The 21,069-nt window shown below is 47.8% G+C and overlaps 2 protein-coding genes across 3 annotated transcripts in view; one reads left to right on the top strand and one right to left on the bottom strand.

Moving 5' to 3' along the window:
- The window catches only part of SLC22A23 (solute carrier family 22 member 23), a 172,795-nt gene extending 169,551 nt beyond the window's left edge, over positions 1-3,244 (top strand). For both annotated transcript variants that reach the window (XM_025891073.2, XM_073877515.1), the window contains one exon: positions 1-3,244. This exon is cut by the window's left edge and continues 974 nt beyond it. The gene's annotated coding sequence lies outside the window, so the exon portion shown is untranslated.
- A 1,680-nt stretch (positions 3,245-4,924) lies between these two features.
- PSMG4 (proteasome assembly chaperone 4) lies at positions 4,925-19,874 on the bottom strand. The gene is made up of 3 exons (XM_025891074.2): positions 19,555-19,874; positions 8,144-8,219; positions 4,925-5,114 (listed from the first exon to the last, which is right to left on the bottom strand). Exons 1-3 carry the CDS (start codon positions 19,720-19,722, stop codon positions 4,993-4,995), a joined length of 366 nt encoding a protein of 121 aa, XP_025746859.1. The 5' UTR covers positions 19,723-19,874; the 3' UTR covers positions 4,925-4,992.
- Positions 19,875-21,069: the final 1,195 nt, after the last annotated feature.

Genomic DNA, 21,069 nt, shown 5'->3' with positions numbered 1-21,069 from the left:
GTGTGTGTGTGTGTGTGTGTGTGTGTGTGTGTGTGTGTGTGTTTGTGAGGTAAGAGCTTCTGTTCCATGTGTTGGGGGAAAGCAGCTCCCAAATATCATTAAAACCAGCTTAGTCTTTCCTTCGAGATCATCCTTTTGTACTTGATGCTGGAAGCTCCTTGGGGCAAAGTGTACACATTTCACCAGAAATCCTAAGTAACGGGTGGTACTAAGGCCACGGTCTGCCAACACTGGTTTGCCTGGCCGAGCTCACGACGAGCAAGGGTGTGGAGAGGTGAGGCGCGGTAACATCAGGAATACTCCTTCCTGGGCTTAGCTCCGGCAGGAAAGTCCCCTCTGTCACACTCAGCTTCCTCGCCAGCACAGCCTGAACACGAGGCTACTTTCTGAACTGAAAACCAATAGGAAACTAACTGACACAGACCACTGAGGCAAACCCACAGGAGCGAGGGGTCCTCTCCCGGACGTGGCCTGTCACCCACATCTCGAGCACATGCCGCATAGAAATCACCAGCCTGGATGACTGTCAGCTCCCACCAACTTCACGCTGAGACACTGCAAAGCTTGTGGGAGCCACTCCCCCACGCAGCCCTGCCTTGGCCTGCTTCCTGCTTCCTGTCACCTCTATCAGCAGAGGAGGGCGAGGAGTGGGGCTCTCACAGGTGAGTCCACCTGACCTCCGGCCTCTTCAAGCATCAAGACCAGTTGAGAGAAAGCAATAACTCACCAAAGTTCAACACCCACCCCGTCCCCGATAGCCAAGGGTTTTCATCGTGTTCCTCACTGCGTCCCCGACAGTGAAGGCTTCCTCCTGCCTTTCCAGGTCAGGCTTTCTGCGCCTGAGGAGCGCGTCACGGGAGACTTGGAGGGCCTCCTCAAGGACACCCAGGGGGCCACGAACAAACAAGCTTCGTTGGCGCAGGCAGGCGCTGCCTTGTAGCAACACAGGCACCCAATTTTTTGGACAGCCTGGTTTCTTTCTAGAATTGTCCACCTCCACACTTTGTGACACATGTCTTTGCTGTGAGCTGTGTTCTTCCAGGGAGCTTGTGGTCTCGAGTCTGTGAAGCAATTAGGGGACTTCCATTGGACAGCGGCTAGAACTCAGAAGGGCCAGAAAAGAGGTTGACGTAACTTCCTTTCATCCCCGTCCAGCTTTCCACCCGGTCTGTTCTCAGTCCACCCACCACCCTCCCCCAAAACTGCCAGACCCCAGTACGAGCCCACTGGCTTGCTACAAACACCGTGAGGAGGTGAGCCAACTCACAGAGTAAACCACACTGTCTCCTCACCAGTGCCTGGGACGGAAGACGCCCGGCGGGCACTCCCCAGCACCACCCGCTCCAAGCCCAGCTCACCCACACCTCCCTTCATTGCTTTTAAGTCACTTTGTTCCACGTTTCAATGTTAGTCTGCATTCACCTCAATCTGAGATCTTCCTTTCCATCTCTGCAGCCTTCACGTGCCAAACTTGCGGGATACCTTTTGCCTTTTTTAAAGTACTTACTACAAAGCCCCCAGGAGGCAAGACCCAGTCAACCCAGGACAGGACCTGCACAGCAGCCGGGCCACCGGGGGGTGGGGGGAACACTTGGGAAGGAGCCGGCGAGGGCCCCGAGGCTGCACCCGGCCGGGTGTCTGTCTGCGTCCCTCACCCCGGCGCCAGGACGGCCCGCTTGCTGTCCTCCAGGACTTGGGCGCCTTCCCTCGCTGGCCACGTGGACCTTTGTGGACCTTCTGTGAGAACCGTCCTGAAGCTGGCGCAAGCCGCCACTAATCTCTAGCCCGGAGGGCAGAGGCGAGGCACGGCACGGACAAGGTCCTGTTCCTCGGTCTCTGATCTCCATGTGATGGGACAACTGTGAAGACCAGTCCAGCAGAGACAGCAGTCAGCACTGTCACTTCAGTGATCCGGACTAGAAGAGAAGCTGGCTATGGGGACCGGGCCCTTGGGACCAAAGTCTAGCAGATGTGAACACGGCTGACTCGCCAACAATCCGTGATGTCCTGGCAAAGAGGTCCCACAGCTCTTCTCTGGCGGCAGCCGCGGGGTTAGGCTGAGCTGCTCTCTTGCTGGTTCAGCTTCGGGACACCCGAAGCTCTTAAGGAACGCCTTTATGAGACGAGGACGAAGCAGGAAAGCTGCCGTGCGGGCTGAGCTCGGGGAGATCCCGAACCATGCGAGCAAGGCAAGAGGGGCCGTCTGCGCAGGAGGGGGCTGCTGGCCCCAGCTCCCTGGCGCGGGGTCAGCGGTGCGTGGACTCCTCGGTCCTGCTGCCTCCGTGCTTAGTGAGGAAACACTTCTCAGGCACCTGCTACTTCAAGTCCACCTTCCCCACTGCCTCCACCCCACCCCCTCCTGCCGGGGGGGGAGACATCCCCAGCTCCAGCTTCCTCCGCCGCCCACTCCTGCATCCTGCTAGCTTATCAGGGAGCTGTGATCCCCTTCCAATAAAAGTTATGCACAAATGTGAACACCTGAGACAGGGCTGGATATTTCTTCATTTTGTTCTTCTCCAGAAGTCAAGAGTAACGCCACATCCCCTAAAGGGTAGCGCCTCAGACAAATAGGAAACAGTTTTAAATGCTTTGTCTTCTAAGAGTAGAATCCTTTGCAACCAGGGGAAGGGGGCTGGTAGGTTGGTTTGGCCACACAACAGAAAGAGAGCAAAACTAAACCTCGTGAAGGAAGTAATTGCACTCAAACATTACCACTTCCTAGAGCCAAACAAGAAATGACTGAAGTGCCATTAAGTGACCCGTGTGACCATCACATAGCCCGCCCCTGGGGGCCCGCGGGCACACGCACGTGCTGGGGGAGCCCACACTTAAACTCTTTTAAAGAACACCTCACTTTAATGTATTGTGTGTTTTGGAAAAGCAGTACACTGTGTTATGTCTAGTGGGGAATACTTCCCTCCCTCTGTCCTTTCGGCAACCCCCACTCATTTGAGGTTTCTGTGTAAGAACCGTGTTACTGTACATGTCGACCGGGATTACTCTGGAGGTGCTCATTCATAGCACAAGCCTAAATCGAGTTCTGAACTGTCTTTCAAAGCTAAACGTCTGCATGATGTCACATCTGTTGTACCTTTGGGGAAAATTTGTATGTAAATGTACAGAAATAAAAAATGTTGCCCCATTAACAAATTTCCACTGGAATGTCTTCCCTACCTCATCTGATGGTATCCAATGAAGGGCATTTCATGACCATTGACTACAAGTAATAAAAACTCTACCTGTTTATGGAGCTCTCACTGTCCCTACTTTAGCGCCTCTGTAAACCGGGTCTTTGCTCTCAGCCTGAGGGGACAGCAGGTGGCCTCTCACCTCGCTTGCAGGGTCCTGGTCTTAAAGGCAAGTAGAGGCAGAGATCGGATTGCACGCAAACTGTTCCCTTGGTGATGTTCGCAGACCACCTGAGAAGCGGGGGCCATCAGCGAACTGAAGAGTTCTTTTCTCATGTGTATTGACGTCCTGCTAACCCACGGCCTGACAGCTCCTAGAGAGGTCAAGAAAGGACTCTCTTACACTGTGATTCTGTGAGGAAGTTCTGATAACCCAAAACTCTCTTCTTTAATGTAGTATTTTTTAACAAGAAAACACTATTTCTTTAATAAAGTATTTATACCAAACTCCTCTCCATAGCCCTGATTGTGTGTTACTTACTCTTCTTAGAGAGGTGCCCACTGTGCTTCCAAGTTACGACTGTGGCGGCCGTGGCCTCCGAGGTTAGCACAGCAAGTCTGCAGAGGAGGCAAGCTTCTGGAATCCTAGACCTACTCCTCTCAAGTACCTTTATGTCTTGGCCAGAGTGTAACCACCCCTGGCTGCCTAACCACGGGCTCAAAGTGAGACTTTTGCCACTGCATGGAACCTGTTACAGGGCCCTAACCAATCCGCCTCCAACAACAAAAGCGGTCCAGATGGACCTTGAAGATTAGGAAGTTCTCTGCCAGTGGTCCTCAACCTCACCTGTACTGAGCGGCACGTGGGGAGCTTTTCAAATCTGCCAAAGCCTGGGTCCCAGGCCCTCTGAGTCTCTGGGCAAGGGCCAGGCACGGGCAATCTGTGAAGGCCACCCCCAGGGATTCGAATGTGAAGCCAAAGTTAGGAGCCACTGGCCCATGACATACTGGCTTTTGGGAAAGGGCGTGAAAGAAAATGTGTAGCATGTGGAACTAGCGAGACTGGAATCCACTACAAGTGGCAGGCAGAAAAAGCCTAAGGATTAAAGGTAACCAAAGCAGGTGCTTGAGACTTGGGAGAAAAGAAGGACAATGATAGCAAGAAGAGCCAGGAGGAGCTAAAGCATTTGGATCCATAATAATGAAGTAGATAAATAGCATAATTGACATCTGAATTGCCATGCTGCTTACTCGATCATGCAAAGCATGTATATATATGTAGTCCTAACGATAACCCAGCAAGGGAGAGCTTATTCCCAATTTACAGGTGAGGAAACAGGGCCCAGACGAGTTAGAGATTCACCAAGTCCAGAAATCCAGTGAGCAGGCCCAAGGGAGAACACACCAGGAACAGCGGTGAGCAGCCATGCCAGGGAAGGGCTTGCCCGGGAAGGAGATAACCTGACACATATTTTATAAAGACTTACTACCTTAATTCTAATGAGGAGTATACACGGCAGGGTCACGACTCATGTACCCCTTTCCTAGATTATCAGATTAGCCCTCTGCAGTCCCAACAATATCCCATTTTAACCCCTGTTCCCTATTCCTGAGTGGCCACACACGCACTCTTGCCTGCCATTTTGCTCTTCTCCTTTCCCAGGCACATCGATTGCAGCTTTTTGGCCCACACTCTGGTGAGCGGAAGAAGGAAAGTTAGATGAAGATTTGAAAACAAAACAAAAGATTTGAAAGCAAAACAAAATGTGAAAACACATTAACCTAATGACAAACAGTGAAATTCAATCCATTTATTTCAATGTACATTGTACATAAGTTACAAATCCTCACTTCTGCCACTCTGCTAGAACTTTTCCGGAAAAGCCTCCATTTCTTCCTTGATCCTGTTTTCTACCAGTAAGGCGAAGTTACTGTCTGTGTTTTGAAGGTTATAGCTGACAAACACCTGTTTGTTGGTCTTCCTGGCTAAAAAGAGAAAACACATTGGCACAGACGTGACTGAAATGCCTGGAGGTTGTGTGTGCCTCACACATCCCTGACAGCAGGACCATACCTGGGAAAAGAGACTGGGGTCGCAGGGAGAGAAGAAGGTTCTGGTTTTTAATGCTCCTCCAGGCAGCGGCTCCAAATGCAGCCACGCAGACCCCCTCCCACTGTCCACAACACTGGTTCTGCGAGAGTGGCCCCGGTCAGCAGCAGCACCTGGGAGCTTGTCAGAGATGCAGATTCCCAGGCTCCACCCCAGACCAACCGAGCCAGAGATTCACAAGCGCTCCAGGGGATCCAAGCCCTAATGGTTGAGTACCACTGTTCTACCTAAAAAGTTGGTTTGCCTGTTTTGTTTTTACTTTTTTAAAATACAGACAATAATAAAGTAATTAAAATAAAATATTTAAGTTCTCCTTCAGTACCACCCTCTCTAGGAATTCCATTCCCTTCCCAGAGATAATCCTACATGTCTGTACATTTACATTTACATAACACACACACGTGTCTATGCGTGTGCAGACACACAAACGTAGGACCTTCAATTTGACGTTGAAGATGCGTGTTAGCCCCTTTCTACAAAACCATAATAGTTGAAGTGTGCTCCTCCAACTACAAAAATCAAGCCCAGTCACATGCCCAGAATCCTAACACATACTGGGCAGTAAGCCTTAATTAAACCAGTTCAGTACCGACCACACCAGTGCTGGGGCCCCCTCCTTCAGCGTCCCCCCCCCCCACACGGGGCAAGTGCCAACTCCTACTCCCCGCAGACATCAGATGACCATGCTGGCCCTGTCACATGGGGAGGTGAGGAGAGGGGGGCTGGCACTGTCAAGTCACAGCCCACTTAGCCTACTGTCGTCCAGTGGCAGGAAATTCCTTGTCCCCAGGGAGAGGCCACTCTGATTCCAATCACTCTACCTGCTAAGACAGGATCTTACAGGGAGCAAAACTGTGTCTGCCTGCACCATCCACCCAGCAGCCCCAGCCCTGCCCTCCAGGGCGCACAGAGTAAGGGCGCCCCATGCACGCCAAAGCCCTCCAGTGCTTCTGGGGTTACTCTGGACCCACTAGCACTTCTCTTTTCCTACTTGCTTTCATTCTCCATATAGGATACTGTTTCAGGACACGTCCTCTCTCTTCCCATTGCCCCTCTAGACAAGTGATGCATTTTCAACTGCAGGGTCCAGACCTAAGCTCGAGAGGACCAGCACAGGACAGGGCGGCATGATCCCAGCACCCGGGCATCAGCAGTCCCTCTAGCACTGCCAGCAGCCACATCATACCACTGACTTTCCCAGCCTTTCCGCGTGCTTGTCCTTGCTGGGCAACAGCTAAGCGCTGCCAGGTTTGGCTGATACAGGCAGGAGACGACCTTTCATCAATATCTGAGTTTAGAAGTTGGCGAAGACATTTTTTTTGGTCTACGTTTATACAGATTATAATCAATCGATATAAACCACACGAGAAGAAAAATATTAAAAAAATCATTTGCACAAAACTAAAAAAAAAAAACCAACAAAATACAAAAAACAAAACAAAAAGCAAACTAGTTTGTTGCACACAAAGTGCTACTAGGCTCCCATCACAAGGACACCCGTGAGTCCATCTTACTTTACTGGCATCAACTATTTATTCGTGACGCAGCAAACGAGCCCCCGCCAGCCTCCTCTAGCAGAACCCGTCTCCCACTTTAGGGCGATCCCCGCGGTTTCCCGGCTCTGTAAACATGAGCACGCCTGTGTCTCCCCCTGACCAGGCAGGGCATGATACGGTATGTCAGCCTTTCCACACCGGCCGACGCACACGAGGAGCAAAGGGCCATCTCGTCTTCAACCTCTTTCGCGTGGTTCAGAAAACAATAACAACATCAACATAGGGAATGATAACACCCGGGACTCTGGGTGAAGGCTAGGCAGGAATTCCCTGTATCTTTGCTGCAAATTTTCTGTAAATTTAAAATTACTTCCTAATAAGAAATTACCAAAGTAACTTACTAGTTGGGTAACTAGCGCACGGCTAGTTCCCAGCCAGGTTTCTCTAAAGCCGGGCTAAAGAGAAAGTCCAGCAGACGCTCCTGTAACACTAGAGACGCCCACGGGGTCTGCGCCGTCCGCACGCAGGGAACTCAGAGTGGCAGGTCTAGAAGCACCCACCCTCACCCTGGCCACGACTCCCCTGTCCGCCTCCACTGTGCGGCCACGCTGCTCACGCGGGGACTGCCTGGAGTGACTGGCATATAAACGCCCACTGAGCAGGGATCAGGTTGGCCGAACGGTGGGCACCACTCAACTACCCGCCCCTCAACAGCAGGGGCCGGGCCTCCCCTGCCTCCACCCCCAGCGCCCAGCGCATCCAGGGCACTGGCCAGGAGCACTGGTGCACTCTTAAGACCGAGGAGGAGACAGAGGCTGCCCCCACTGTCCCAAGTCCCCAGGCGCCCTGCACACTGGCAGGGGCAGGACACAGCCGTCCTCAACTACCGAGCTATTTTCAGGAAGTATGTGTTCCAGGCACAAGAAGACAGTGGAGCCTTCAACCTCCCGCTCTTGCTTACCACCGTCTACACCATACTCAGGTCAGGCCCGCCTCCCCTCCAGCCAGCTCTGCACGACATCACATGGACACTGAAGGACAGTCCTCCTGCGCAGGCTCTGCTGCACCACCAGGAGGCGACCCCGAGCCACTGCCTGATGGGCACTGGGCATCACTCTCACTCTCTTTCCAGGAGGTGGTAATGCGCTTCCAGGAGGGAACTGAGTCACCCTGTCACTCACCGGCCTGCACAGCAGGCCGTGGGAGCCCCTCAAGAACATGCCGGCTGAGGCAGTGGTCAGGGTCATGGACAGAGACAAGCCCTCCTTAAAGAAGACCCAACGTACAAAGGTCTGTGCTTCTCTCTCAGTATAAGGATGCTTTCCTTCTCCAGGGCCTGGCCTTGTGGGTCCCTGAAACAGCGAGCTCCCCATCTGGCTGCTCCTGCAGCCCCAGCCGCAGGTACGTACCTAAGCGCCGGGCAAGGCCAGTGGAAGTGGTGTCAGAAGTGTCTCCGAGGAGGGAGGTAGACACAGGGATGGAATCCTAAAAGGAAAACAAAGAACACAATGCTGCTTTTCCATCGGCCAAGCTTCTGTGGCTTCGGATTCCTCCTGAGTGTGGCAGTGGCAGGTTCTGGGAGGTTGGACACATTTACCGAGAGAAGGAAGCCCTGGCATCTGTGTAGACGGCCAGGTGGGCTGACCCTCCGCTGCACATGAGGTCAGACAGCTGGGACAGAGGAAGACCGGTCGCGGAAACTGGCATCATAGAGCTGTTAGCAAGTTCTAAGACTTATTTTACATAAAAGGCTTGTTTCAGTGTTGGTAACTCCAAAGCATGCTGAAAGGCCACATTATAACCAAGAGGGAAGCCAACAAGACCATTAAGGGCACAGCAGGAAGAAAGCTAATCACAGAGTCTAGGTGCCAAGTGCCCCTGGGTCCCTCTCACCCGCAAGTTAGCCATGAGCCCACAGGGCAGGATGCCTATCTCCTCATCTGGGCCTGTAAAGAGAACACACAACTCCATTCCCCTGAAGGTATCTGGGCTCTGCAAGCTCAGCAAGGGTCCTAGGGCACCAGCCATCAGTGTCCAAATAAGGAAAATAGGAACATCAGAGTATGTTTGACCAATCCTCATTTCAGATAAGCAGTAAAACTAAAGAAATAAATGTGGCCCTTTTGAAATATAGAAGAAATCTGACCTCCAATTACTATGGAAGTAATCCCCCTTACCATCAAAATTCCTAGCTGAAGAGAAAAAAAACTCAACTAACTTACAATATGGTCAAAATTACTTTTATCAAAATACTAGCCTTCTAAAACAAACAGCACTCAGTATAGAGTCAAGATTTTTTTTTTTTGCCTTTCTCTTTTTTTAATTTAATTATATTTATTTTTTTAATTTATATTTTAGTTAACACACAGTGCGATATTGGTTTCAGGAGTAGAATTTAGTGATTCATCATTTACACCCAGTGCTCACCACAACAAGTGCCCTCCTTAATACCCATCACCCACCTAGCCCATCCCCCGCCGACCTCCCTCCATCAACCCTCAGTTTGTTCTTGATCGTTAAGAGTCTCTTATGGTTTGTTTCCTCTTTCCTTCCCCCCCTCTTTCCATAATGTATGTTCATCTGTTTTCTTTCATAAATTCCACCCATGCATGAGATCATATGGTATTTGTCTTTCTCTGACTTATTTCAGTTAGCATAATATACTCGAGCTCCATCCACGTCATTGCAAATGGCAAGATCTCATTCCTTTTAATGGCTAAGTAATATTCCATTGTATGTATGTACCACATCTTTATCCATTCGTCCGTCAATGGACATTTGGGTTCTCCATAGTTTGGCTATTGTTGATAATGCTGCAATAAACATCAGGGGGCATGTATCCCTTTGAATCTGTATTGCTAGTAGTATCTCTAGTAGTACAATTGCTGGATCATAGGGTAGCTCTATTTTTAATTCTTTGAGGAACCTCCATACTGTTCTCCAGAGTGGCTGCACCAGTTTGCATTCCCACCAGCAGCTTAAGAGGGTTCCCCTTTCTCCACATCCTCGCCAATACCTGTTGCCTCTTGTCTTGTTAATTTTAGCCATTCTGACAGGTGTGAGGTGGTATCTCATCATGGTTTTGATTTGTATTTCCCTGATAATAAGTGACACCGAGCATCTTTTCACATGTCTCTTAGCCATCTGGATATCTTCTTTGGACAAATGTCTATTCATGTATTCCGCCCATTTCTTGAATGGATTATTTTTGGGGGGGGGGTGTTGAGTTTGATAAATTCTTTATAGATCTTGGATACTAACCCTTTATCAGATATGTCATTTGCAAATATCTTCTCCCAATCATAGGCTACCTTTTAGTTTTCTTTTGCAGTGCAGCTTTTTATTTTGATGAAGTCCCAAAAGTTCATTTTTGCTTTTGTTTCAGTTGCCTGCAGCTGCGTCTATAAGAAGTTGCTATGGCCGAGGTCAGGGAGGTTGCTGCCTGTGTTCTCCTCTAGGATGTTGATGGTTTCCTATCTCACATTTAGGTCTTTCATCCATTTTGAATTTATTTTTGTGTATGGTGTTAAGAAAGTGGTCCAGTTTCATTCCTCTGCGTATTGCTGTCCAGTTTTCCCAACACCATTTGTTGAAGAGACTTTTTTCCGTTGGATATTCTTTCCTACTTTGTAGAAGATTAGTTGACGATATAGTTGTGGGTCCATTTCTGGGTTCTCTATTCTGTGCCATTGATCTACGTGACTGTTTTTATCCCAGTACCATACTGTCTTGATGATTAGAGCTTTGTAATACAGCTTGAAGTCTGACATTATGATGCCTCCAGTTTTATTTTTCTTTTTCAGTATTGCTTTGGTTGTTCGGGTTCTTTTGTGGTTCCATACAAATTTTAGGATTGCTTGTTCTAGCTCTGTGAAAAATGCTGGTGGTATTTTGATAGGGATTGCATTAAATGTGTAGATTGCTTTGGGTAGTACAGACATTTTAACAATGTTTGTTTTTCCAATCCATGAGCTTGGAATGCTTTTCCATTTCTTTGTGTCATCTTCAATTTCTTTGTGTCATCTTCAATTTCTTTTGTAAGTGTTCTAGAGTTTCCAGAGTACAGATCTTTTACCTCTTTAGTTAGGTTTGTTCCTAGGCATCTTATTGTTTTTGGTGCAGTTGCAAATGGGATCAATTCCTTGAATTCTTTTGCTGCTGCTTCGTCATTGTTTAGAAATTCAACAGACTTCTCCACATTAATTTTATATCCTGCAACTTTGCTGAATTCATGTTATCAGTTCTAGCAATTTTTTGGTGGAGTCTTTCACATTTTCTACATAGAGTATCATGTCGTCTGCAAAGTCAAAGTTTGACTTCTTCCTTGCTGGTTTGGATGCCTTTGATTTCTTTTTATTGTGTGATTGCTGAGGCTAAGACTTCCAGTACTACGTTAAACAGTAATGGTGAGAGTGGACATCCTTGTCTTATTCCTGACCATAGGGAAAGGCTCTCAGTTTTTCCCCTTTGAGGATGACATTAGCTGTGGGTCCTTCATATATGGCCTTTATAATGTTGAGGTATGTTCCATCTATCCCTACTTTGTTGAGGGTTTTTATCAAGAATGGATGCTGTGCAGGTGCCTGGGTGGCTCAGTTGGTTGAGCGACTGCCTTCGGCTCAGGTCATGATTCTGGAGTCCCGGGATCGAGTTCCGCATCGGACTCCCTACTCGGCAGGGAGTCTGCTTCTCCCTCTGACCCTCTTCCCTCTCGTGCTCTCTATCTCTCATTCTCTCTCTCTCAAATAAATAAATCTTTAAAAAAAAAATCATTAAAAAAAAAAAGAATGGATGCTGTGCTTTGTCAAATGCTTCTGCAACTATTGACAGGATCTTATCCTTTGATAGGTTCTTACCCTTTCTTTTATTAACGTGGTGTATCACACTGATTGATCTGCAAATACTGAACCACCCCTGGAGCCCAGGAATAAATCCCACTTGATCATGGTGAATAATTCTTTTAATGTACTGTTGAATTCAATTTGCTAGTATTTTGTTGAGAATTTTTGCATCCATGTTCATCAAGGATATTGGCCTGTAATTCTTTTTAGTGGGGTGTTTGTCTGGTTTTGGAATCAAGGTAATGCTGGCTTTGTAGAATGAGTTCACAAGTTCTCCTTCCATTTCTATTTTTTGGAACAATCTGAGAAGAACGGGTATTAACTCCTCTTTAAATGTTTGGTAAAATTCCCCTGGGAAGCCACGTGGCCCAGGACTTTTGTTTGTTGGGAGATTTTTGATTACTGATTCAATTTCTTTGCTGGTTATGGTTTTGTTCAAATTTTCTATTTCTTTCTGCTTCAGTTTTGGTAGTAAGTTTCTAGGAAATTGTCCATTTCTTCCAGATTGCCCAGTTTGTTGGCATAGAATTTTTTCATAGTATTCTCTTACAATTGTTTGTGTTTCCATGGTATTGGTTGTGATCTCTCCTCTTTCATTTGTGAACTTACCTATTTGGGTCCTTTCTCTTTTTTGACAGGTCTGGCTAGGGGGTTATCAATTTTATACATTCCTTCAAAGAACCAGCTCTTAGTTTTGTTAATCTGTTCTACTGGTTTTTTGTTTGTTTCTGTATCATTTATTTCTGCTCTAATCTTTATGATTTCCCTTCTTCTGCTGGCTTTAGGCTTTATTTGCTCTTCCTTTTCTAGGTCCTTTAGGTGTAAGGTTAAACTGTGTTATTTAAAACTTTTCTTGCTTCTTGAGGTAGACCTGTATTGCAATATACTTCCCTCTTAGAACTGCCTTTGCTGCATCCCAAAGGTTTTAGACTGTCGTGTTTTGATTTTCATTTGCTTCCATGTATTTTTTTTTAAATTACTTCTTTAATTTCCTGGTTAACCCATTCATTCCTTAGTAGGATGCTCTTTAGACTCCATGTATTTGAGGTCTTTCCAAATTTTTTCTTGTGGTTGACTTCAAGTTCAGAGAGTTGTGGTCTGAAAATATGCATGGTATGATCTCGATCTTTTTTGTACTTGTTGAGGGCTGATTTGTGACCCAGTATGTGATCTATTCTGGAGAATGTTCCATGTGCACTCAAAAAGAATGTGTATTCTGCTGCTTTAGGATGAAACGTTCTGAATATATCCGTTAAGTCCATCTGGTCCAGTGTGTCATTCAAAACAACTGTTTCCTTGTTGATTTCTGCTTAGACGATCTGTCCATTGCTGTGAATGGGGTGTTAAAGTCCCCTACTATTATTGTATTATTATCAATGAGTTTATATTTATTATTAATTGATTTGTATATTTGGGTGCTCCCGAGTTGGGGGCATAAATATTTACAATTGTTAGATCTTGTTGATGGATAGACCCCTTAATTATGATATAATGCTCTTTTTCTCTCTTGATACAGTCTTTGTTTTAAAATCTAATTTTTCTAATATAAGTATGGCTACCCTGGCTTTCTTTTGATATCCATTAGCATGATAGATGGTTCTCCATCCCCTCACTTTCAATCTGCAGGTGTCTTTAGGTTTAAAATGAGTGTCTTATAGGCAACATATAGATGGATCTTGTTTTGTTTTTTATCCATTCTCATACTGTATGTCTTTTGATTAGGGCATTTAGTCTATTTACATTCAGAATGATTATTGAAAGATATGAATTTAGTGCCACTGTGTTACCTACAGAGTTGATGTTTCTAGTGATGTTCTCTGGTCCTTTCTAATCTTTGTTGCCTTTGGTCTTTTTTTTCTCCACTTGAAGAGTCCCCCTTAAAATTTCTTGCAGGGCTTGTTCAGTGGTCACAAACTCCTTTAGTTTTTGTTTGTCTGGGAGACTCTCTCTCCTATTCTGAGTGACAGCTTTGCTGGATAAAGAGTTCTTGGCTGAATATTTTTCCCATTTAGCGTGTTGAAGATATCCTACCACTCTCTTCTGGCCTACCAAGTTTCTGTGGACAGATCTGCTGCGAATCTAATCTGTTTTCCTTTGTAAGTTAAGGAAATTTTTTTTCTCTTGCTGCTTTCAGGATTCTTTCCCTGTCTGTGTATTTTGTGAGTCTGACTATGCTATGCCTTGCTGATGGTCAGCTTTTGTTGAATTTAATGGGAGTTCTCTGTGCTTCTTGGATTTTGATGTCTGTGTTCTTCCCCAGTTTAGGGAATTTCAGCTATAATTTGTTTGAATAAACCTTCTGCCTCTTTTTCTCTCTCTTCATCTTCTGGGACTCCCATGATTCGAATGTTAAGACGTTTTAATAAGTCGCTGACTTCCCTAAGTCTACCGTTGTGTTCCATTACCTTTCTTTCCCTCTTCTTTTCATCTCCATTATCTTCCATAATTTTACCTTCTATATCACTGATTCACTCCTCTGCTTCATCCATCCTCATTTTTATGACCTCCTTTGGTGTTTGCATCTTGGTTATAGCATTTTTAATTTCAGTCTGACTAGATTTTAGTTCTTTTATCTCTGCAATAAGGGATTCTCTTGTGTCTTTTATGCTTTCTTAAAGCCCAGCTAGTATTATCCTTATGATTACTGTTTTAAATTCTAGTTCAGACATCTTACTTATATCTGTATTGATGAAATCCCTGTCCATGGGTTCTACTTCTTGTTCTTTTGGGGTGAATTCCTGCATCTTGTCATTTTGTCCAGAAAAGACAGAAAAAACAAATAAAAAAACAAAAAACAAAGAAAAAATACCCAAAAAAGTAATCTTGGGTGTGTTTTAGTCTGCTTGTTAAAAGAATCTAGATCCAAAACTTTAAAAATAAAGAAGTAAAATAAAATAAAATAAAAACAAAAAAATAAAAAATATTAAAATATATAAGTTAAAAAATAATAATAAAAGGAACAGAAAAAAGAAAATAAATGAATAATAAAAAAACAAAGCGTAAAAGTAAAAAGGAAGCTAGATCCTATTTCCCCTAGAGCTGAAGCTTTGCAGCACTCTAGGATTAGTAGACTTGGTACCAGCCCGTTGTTTGTGCTAGTCTTCTTGGGGGAGGGTCCTGCTGGGCTGATTCTCAGGTGGCTGGCCCTAGTGGAAATGGGCCTCCCGGGCTCAGGGGAACAGTGCTTGGTGTAAGCGGACCAGCCTCCGCTAGGTGGTGCATCTTGCTCCCTGAAGGCTTTCCATGCTGATGGGCAGGATGAACATGGCGGCAACCTGTGCACTAGCCCTGGAGCTGACGGTTCACACTCCTACTCTTCACTGAGCCCTCATGGAAGAGCAACCAATCACCCCTCATGTTCCCCCAGTTTCCATCAGAACCCTGCACTCACCCTGCCTGTATCCAAGCTTTTTTATCTCAGGCACATGACTTAGTTTCAAGACTCCAAATTTTAGGGACTCCCATGGCACTGACCCACAGTTCCTCTGGGGGAGGGTCTCCCCACGCTTTTGCAGTTTGCCGCCCATCCCAGGAAAGCAGTCTCACCACCACACAGCAGTTCGCAGTTTATAGCAAAACAGAGCAGAAAGCCGGAACCAAGACCCGCTGCTCTCAGCCAGCATCCCCATTCCTCTGCCTTGGAACAACACAGCACCTTGGCACCACCCATTCTTCCTGCAACCCACGGAATCCTCAGACCACCCTGTCACTCCTGGCACTCTGCCCTGCTTCACCACCTGAGCACCTTTGAGCCAGGGACGTGCCCCACAGTAGTGGACTTCTAAAAGTTCAGATTTTGCACTCCGCTGCTAAAATACTTTGTGGTAACCTCCATAAGCAGGGTCCCTCCCTGCCTCTGTACCCAGTTATATCTCCCTAAGTCAACTCTCCACACCTCCTACCTTCCAAAAGGTGGTCGCTTTTCTACTTATAGACTTTAAGCTTTTGCTCTCTCAGACCTCAGATTAAATATTTCTTGGGTGTTCAGAATGATTTGATAACTAGCTGTGTTCAAGGGACATGACAAGCCCCTATTCCTCCACCATCTTAACTCCTCCCTGCCAGGAGGCAAGATTTTTAGAGGAACAAGTATGTGCCACCAGAGGCTCTGGGGTGGGCACCCCTCCCCCCACACTGTCCAGGTAGAGACAGGTAAACTGAATAAACACCTACTATGTGCCAGATACTGTGAGCAGGGCACAGATCAGTGACTGCTCCTTGCCTCCTAGCGGTTCAAAGTCACTTCAAAAGGAGAAAGAACTTGTTCAGGTCTATAAGAGATGATCAAAAAAACACAAGATAAGAATGAAAGCATTTACTGCAAGCTTTTCTGTTGAAAAGATAACAAAAACATGAACTCAATGAATTTGCTGTTTACAAGTTTCAAGTTCAATATTCAGCTATATGCTAACAGTATTTACAGTTAAACTTTTAGAAACAGAAAATCTACTTTAAGGTGATCATTTCCCAACAAAAAGAAAACTAAAAACCCTATATTGTTACCCTTAGTACCTCATTATTTCCAAAATCTTACTATGCCCAGCTAGTCTCCAAGGCACACACATGCTTAAGACAGTTTTACCATGGCTGGAGCACCACTGTCCACTCCAAGTGGGCCCAACAGGTCCTACATCATCTGAGCACAAGGGCCCCTATATCATCCTTGTTCTAAAGCCTGTCAGTGCCACAGACAGACCACGTGATGCAAGGTAGGCAAGCTGGAAGAGCAGCACAATGGTATGGTTTTGTTCTATATGGTCTTGTCTTACTGTGGAGGTCGAGGGGGAAGGAAGGAGGGGGAGACGTCACAGACCCTTTGGTGCCACCCTCCATGCATGGGCCAAAAACCTTTCTCTGGGAAGGGCCAGAGGATAAATCGTTTAGTTTTTATGGACTACAAGGTCCAGTTTTAACTGTTCGCCTCTGCCATCAAAATACAGAAGCTGCAACAGACATTACTGAATGGATGGGCAGAACTATGTTCCGATAAAACTTGGTTACAAAAGTAGAAGGCAGGCCAGCCCCTAAGCCATGGTTTGCCAAGCCCTGTTCCACAGGAATCTTGTGTTTCCTGCTTTAAGCTATGGTCTACACATTTCTCTCCAGCTGGAGAGTGGGTGCTCTGCTGCAGGAAGATAAATGTACAAGTATACAATGTGACCAATGAATAGGACTGAACTTCTGACAGGTCTGGTAACTGAGACTGGCCTCTTTTCCTTTCCCTACCTGCTCTTGATAGAGTGTGAGCTTCCAGATGAGGAAATACACCCTACTAGGAGCTATGACTACCAAATGGTCTGACTGCCAAAGTGTGCCAAAGCAGCCCACAGGAGGAATCCTGAAACTGATTCAAAGAAGCAAGGCCTGGTCTTACCAATCAGTAGTGCTGTGCCCCATGTGACCCACAGCCTTACCCACTGTCTATGACTACAGCCTAAGGACTAGGAAAGAAAGAAGGTGAGGTGGCTCCAGGGTACCACAACCTGCAAACACACAGCCCCACCCATCACCTCATGCCCCTGCAGGCCCTCTACGTCTCCTCCAATGACAGAAGGAACTGCCACCTGCCCAAAGGCCCAGCTGCCAGTACCCACCAGAAAAGAAAAAAAGGAAAGCCGCCCAGGAAAGAAGAGCAAGAAGGGAAAGGGCAGAAGAGGGATATGTGTGAAGACATCTAGAAGTCCCATTCAGAGGCTGTCTCCTTCCTGAAGCTTTGCCCAGATCCTGCCTGATGGCTCACTCCTCTGATTTCCTACCATCCCAAGGTCCCCTCGGAGATTACAATCCTTACGGCAGCAGGTTACTCGTAGCCCTCCCTAGCACACCTGGAGTTCCTTGAGGGAGGCCTCATTCACTCACTCAACAATTTAATGAGCAGCTTGTCAGGCACTAAGGTTACAAAGACTCATAAAAGGGACAAACCTCACGACCACCACACCCACCACCACCACCACCACAGATACTGATAATTAATTGCAGAGGGAGCAACATCTGGGGACACGCCTATGTGCTAAAGTAGCCAGGAGTGGGCAGGAGGAGGGCGGGAGCAGGGGAGCTCTACCAGGTAACAGAGCCTAAAGAGTTACTGTAAAGTCTCTGAACTGTGCTCTAAGTGTACCTCTTGAAAGGTCTGGAGCAGAGGAATGACAGTATCTGATTGCTGTCTGCTGCCCCGTAGAGAACTGGCCATAAGGCAGTGTTGTGGGCTGAATCACGTCCTCCAAAAAGGTAAGTGCAAATCCTAACCCCTAGCACCTGTGAATGTAACTTTTTTTTTTTTAGAAATAGGGTCTCTGCAGATGTAATTAAGCTGGAATTTAAGATGAGGTCATAATGGAATAGGGTGGTCCCTTAACTTATTATGACTGGTGTCTTTACAAGTAAAGACACAGAGAAAGAGACACACAGAAAAGGCCAGTGACATTGACTGATTAATGGTGGCCATTATAACTAAGCCAAGGAATGCCAAGGACTTCCAGCAACACCAGATGATGGGAGAGGCATGAGAACATTTCTCCTTCAGAGCCTCCAGAGGGACCAGACCTGCTGACACCTTGATTTCAGACTTCTGGCCTTCTGAACTGTGCGAGAATAAATCTTAGTTGGTTTAAGCCACCCAGCTTGTGGCACTTTGCTACAAGCAGCTCTAAGAAATTAACACAGGCAGCAAAGGGGGAATCAGGCAAGGAAAAGGAGATGCTGCAGGTTTGGCCCTGGGTAGCAGGCCTGAAAGGAGGTGATGGGTGTGTAGAGGCCGCTTTGAGGCAACCAACTTGAACAGTGGAAACCTGAGTACAGTAGAAGGACCCACAGTGCCCTCCAACCCCTTGGCTGAATACAAGCAGGCCCATTAGGCGACCCACCTAAGCCCTAGCTAACCAATGGGTTACTTACACCCCAAAACAGGTACCAAAAAAAAGGAGGAACATTCCACATGTTCCCATACCTCCTCACCCTCCCCCTTAACTACAGTTCCACAACACTGCCTCCTGGCAGACAGTCTCTCTCATGCTCTCCTTCCCGCTGTGCATTCAATAACCTGCTGTCTCCTTTGCTCTGTCTTGGGTGAATTCTTTCACTGACCCTGCCAACGGCCTCCACCTGATGGGGTTGCCCCACATGCTGATTGGATTCCCCCGATGTTCTGATGGACCGCAGTGCCTACAGATTCACTGACACTCCCACGTGGAGAGTGGAAGACAGAGTAATCAAAGTTTGAATGGATTTTCCACAACGGATATGGGATGGCTGTGAAAGAAGCACGTCCGTGGGAAGAGGTTAAGAGTTCGGTCTTAAATATGTCTAGTGTGAGATGCCTATTAAACTTTCAGGCGGAAACACAGGAGTCTAAAATTCAGGAAAGAGGTCTCTACTAGAAACAGAAAATTCGGTGTGGTCAATACAGGGAAGGCATGAAAACTAAGAGGTGGATGCCATCCCCCAGGGCAGGAGTGTGACCAGAGAGCAGAGGTCCCACGGTAGAGCCCCGCTGAACAACCAACTACAGGGAGGGGCTGGAAGAGCTAGCAGTGGGGCGCCCGCCTTAAAGGTAGAGGAGGTGGGGAGAGGCGGAGCTCGCCTGGGGGCCCACGCGCCGGCCGGACCGCACCCCGTTCACCTCGGGTGGTGCAGGTCGGACCGGACCCCGGTTCCCTAAAACACCATAGTAAGCGTTCCGGGGAGCCCCCAGACCCCTGGGCCCAGGAAAAACCTGAGGGCCACGCGCACGCACCTAGGGGGCCGGAACCCCCTCCGGTACCCCACTTGTTCCGGGACCCTCGGTTACCCTCCGTCCCAGCCCCCGCCCCCACACCGGCCCTCTCCCTTGGGCCTCCACCCCCCATGCCCGCCCGGCCTCCCCCGCCGCGTCCCCCGTCCTCTCCCCCCCACCCCAGCCCCAGCCCCCTTCAGGACCTCCCCGACCGCGTTCGCTGGCCCTCTCCGCCCTCCCCCTCGCCCCCGCCCCGACCTGCACTCACGTAGCGGTTGCACATGGCCACTGCGAGGTTGCGCAGGTGCGGCGTGGCTCCCACCCACAGGAAGAGCGAGTCCGTCAGCCGCATGACATGGAAGTGGACGAGCTGCTCCCACAGCCTCGCGCTGAAGTTGTGCAAGGAGACGTCCCCGCCCGCGGGCGGCCCCTCCATGCCGCCTGGCGGGCCCGGTCCAGCTAGCGCCGAGACTCCGGCTGCGCTGCCGGCGCGGGCCTGGCCAGGCCCAAGCAAGCGAGCGCCGAGAGGCCGAGAGGCCGAGCGCTCGCCTTCGCTCTCGGTCCCGGGGCTCCGGCAGGGCGGGCCCGGGGAGGAGGAGGGGCTAGCCCGGGGCGGGGCCGGGGCGGGGCCGGGGCGGGCCCAGGAGTGGGCGGGGCCGGGCTTCTCGACCTCGCGCCGAAGGCAGAGCGCAGACTGCGCGGTTCCCCAGCCTCTCCCAGTGCTGGGGTTTGCTGAAAACCTGTCATCAGCGACATGGGCAGGGCCGGCGTCAGGGGGCTGACCTCAGGGTGTCCAGAGCCGCCGGGCAGAACTCGCCCTCGCTTGTTCCCTCCCTCCTCCTTAGTGCTTGATAAGTAGCATTCGTGTGCCAGAGCTAGCTGCAACGTCATCCCAGGTCGTGACTCGTAGCGCTTTGGAGACAATCACTTTTTAATTAGTTCCTTAAGCGCTCGTAGCGCAGCCACCTCCCATCACCTTGTCTTTGGTTTGGTTTACCAAAATCCTCCTCCCCTAGGAGCCCTGTACCTTCAGGGAAGCCTTGAATGCAGCTACCTTTGAGAAAGGCGGCGATATTGGAAGAAAGCCTCCAAAAATTGTAACCACTAAAGTTGGCAGGAAGGCACTCTTGGACTCAGACCCCCTGAGGTTTGCAATCACATACAAGCCCGGGCCTTGGGCTTACTTTTAATCTTTCTCGGACTCTGTTTCCTCGTGGACAAAATAGAAATAAGAATAGGTACCTTTCAGAGGAGTGGAAAGGAGTAGGCGCCAGTATGTGGAGAGCACGGTTAATGGTGGCCATTATAACTAAGAGACCCTTTAATCCGAGTCACTTTGGGACACTGCGAAGTTGAAATAAGGAAGCCTTCAATATCAGAGAGAATGAGGTAAAAGCAAGCAGGATCCATTTTGTCAGGTTCTGTTAGAACGGACCGTTGGGTTTTATGTCAGAACTATCACAGTCCTACTTTTTAAAGCTCTAATAGGTCTCAGTAGACAAAATTTAAATGTAAAAGGTTACATTTGTAACCATGTAAAATGTAAAAGGTTTGTTCTATTTGCTAATTATCAATGATTCAATACAATAGTTAACTTTCAGGTCAATATTTTTAACAGCTATATTCAGGTATAATTGACGTACAATAACTACACATCTAAAGTGTATAAATGGAAGTTTTTTTTTTTAATGCATTTCTTTTTTTTTTCTTAAGATTTTATTTATTTATGTGACAGAGAGAGAGAATGAGAGATAGAGAACACGAGAGGGAAGAGGGTCAGAGG

This window comes from Callorhinus ursinus, unplaced genomic scaffold (genome assembly GCF_003265705.2).
Source record: "Callorhinus ursinus isolate GAN/ISIS: 27379988/994484 unplaced genomic scaffold, GSC_fseal_2.0 scaffold26, whole genome shotgun sequence".
NCBI lineage: Eukaryota > Metazoa > Chordata > Mammalia > Carnivora > Otariidae > Callorhinus > Callorhinus ursinus.
This window is presented reverse-complemented; position numbering and strand designations above follow the sequence as displayed.

Coding starts and splice junctions, on each gene's coding strand:
- PSMG4 (XM_025891074.2), bottom strand. CDS start 19,722: ATGGAGGGGCCGCCCGCGGGCGGGGACGTCTCCTTGCACAACTTCAGC. Junction 8,220..19,554: donor TGGCCATGTGCAACCGCTAC/GTGAGTGCAGGT, acceptor TTTTCCTTTTAG/GATTCCATCCCTGTGTCTAC. Junction 5,115..8,143: donor TGGCCTTGCCCGGCGCTTAG/GTACGTACCTGC, acceptor TTCTCTTTTTAG/CCAGGAAGACCAACAAACAG.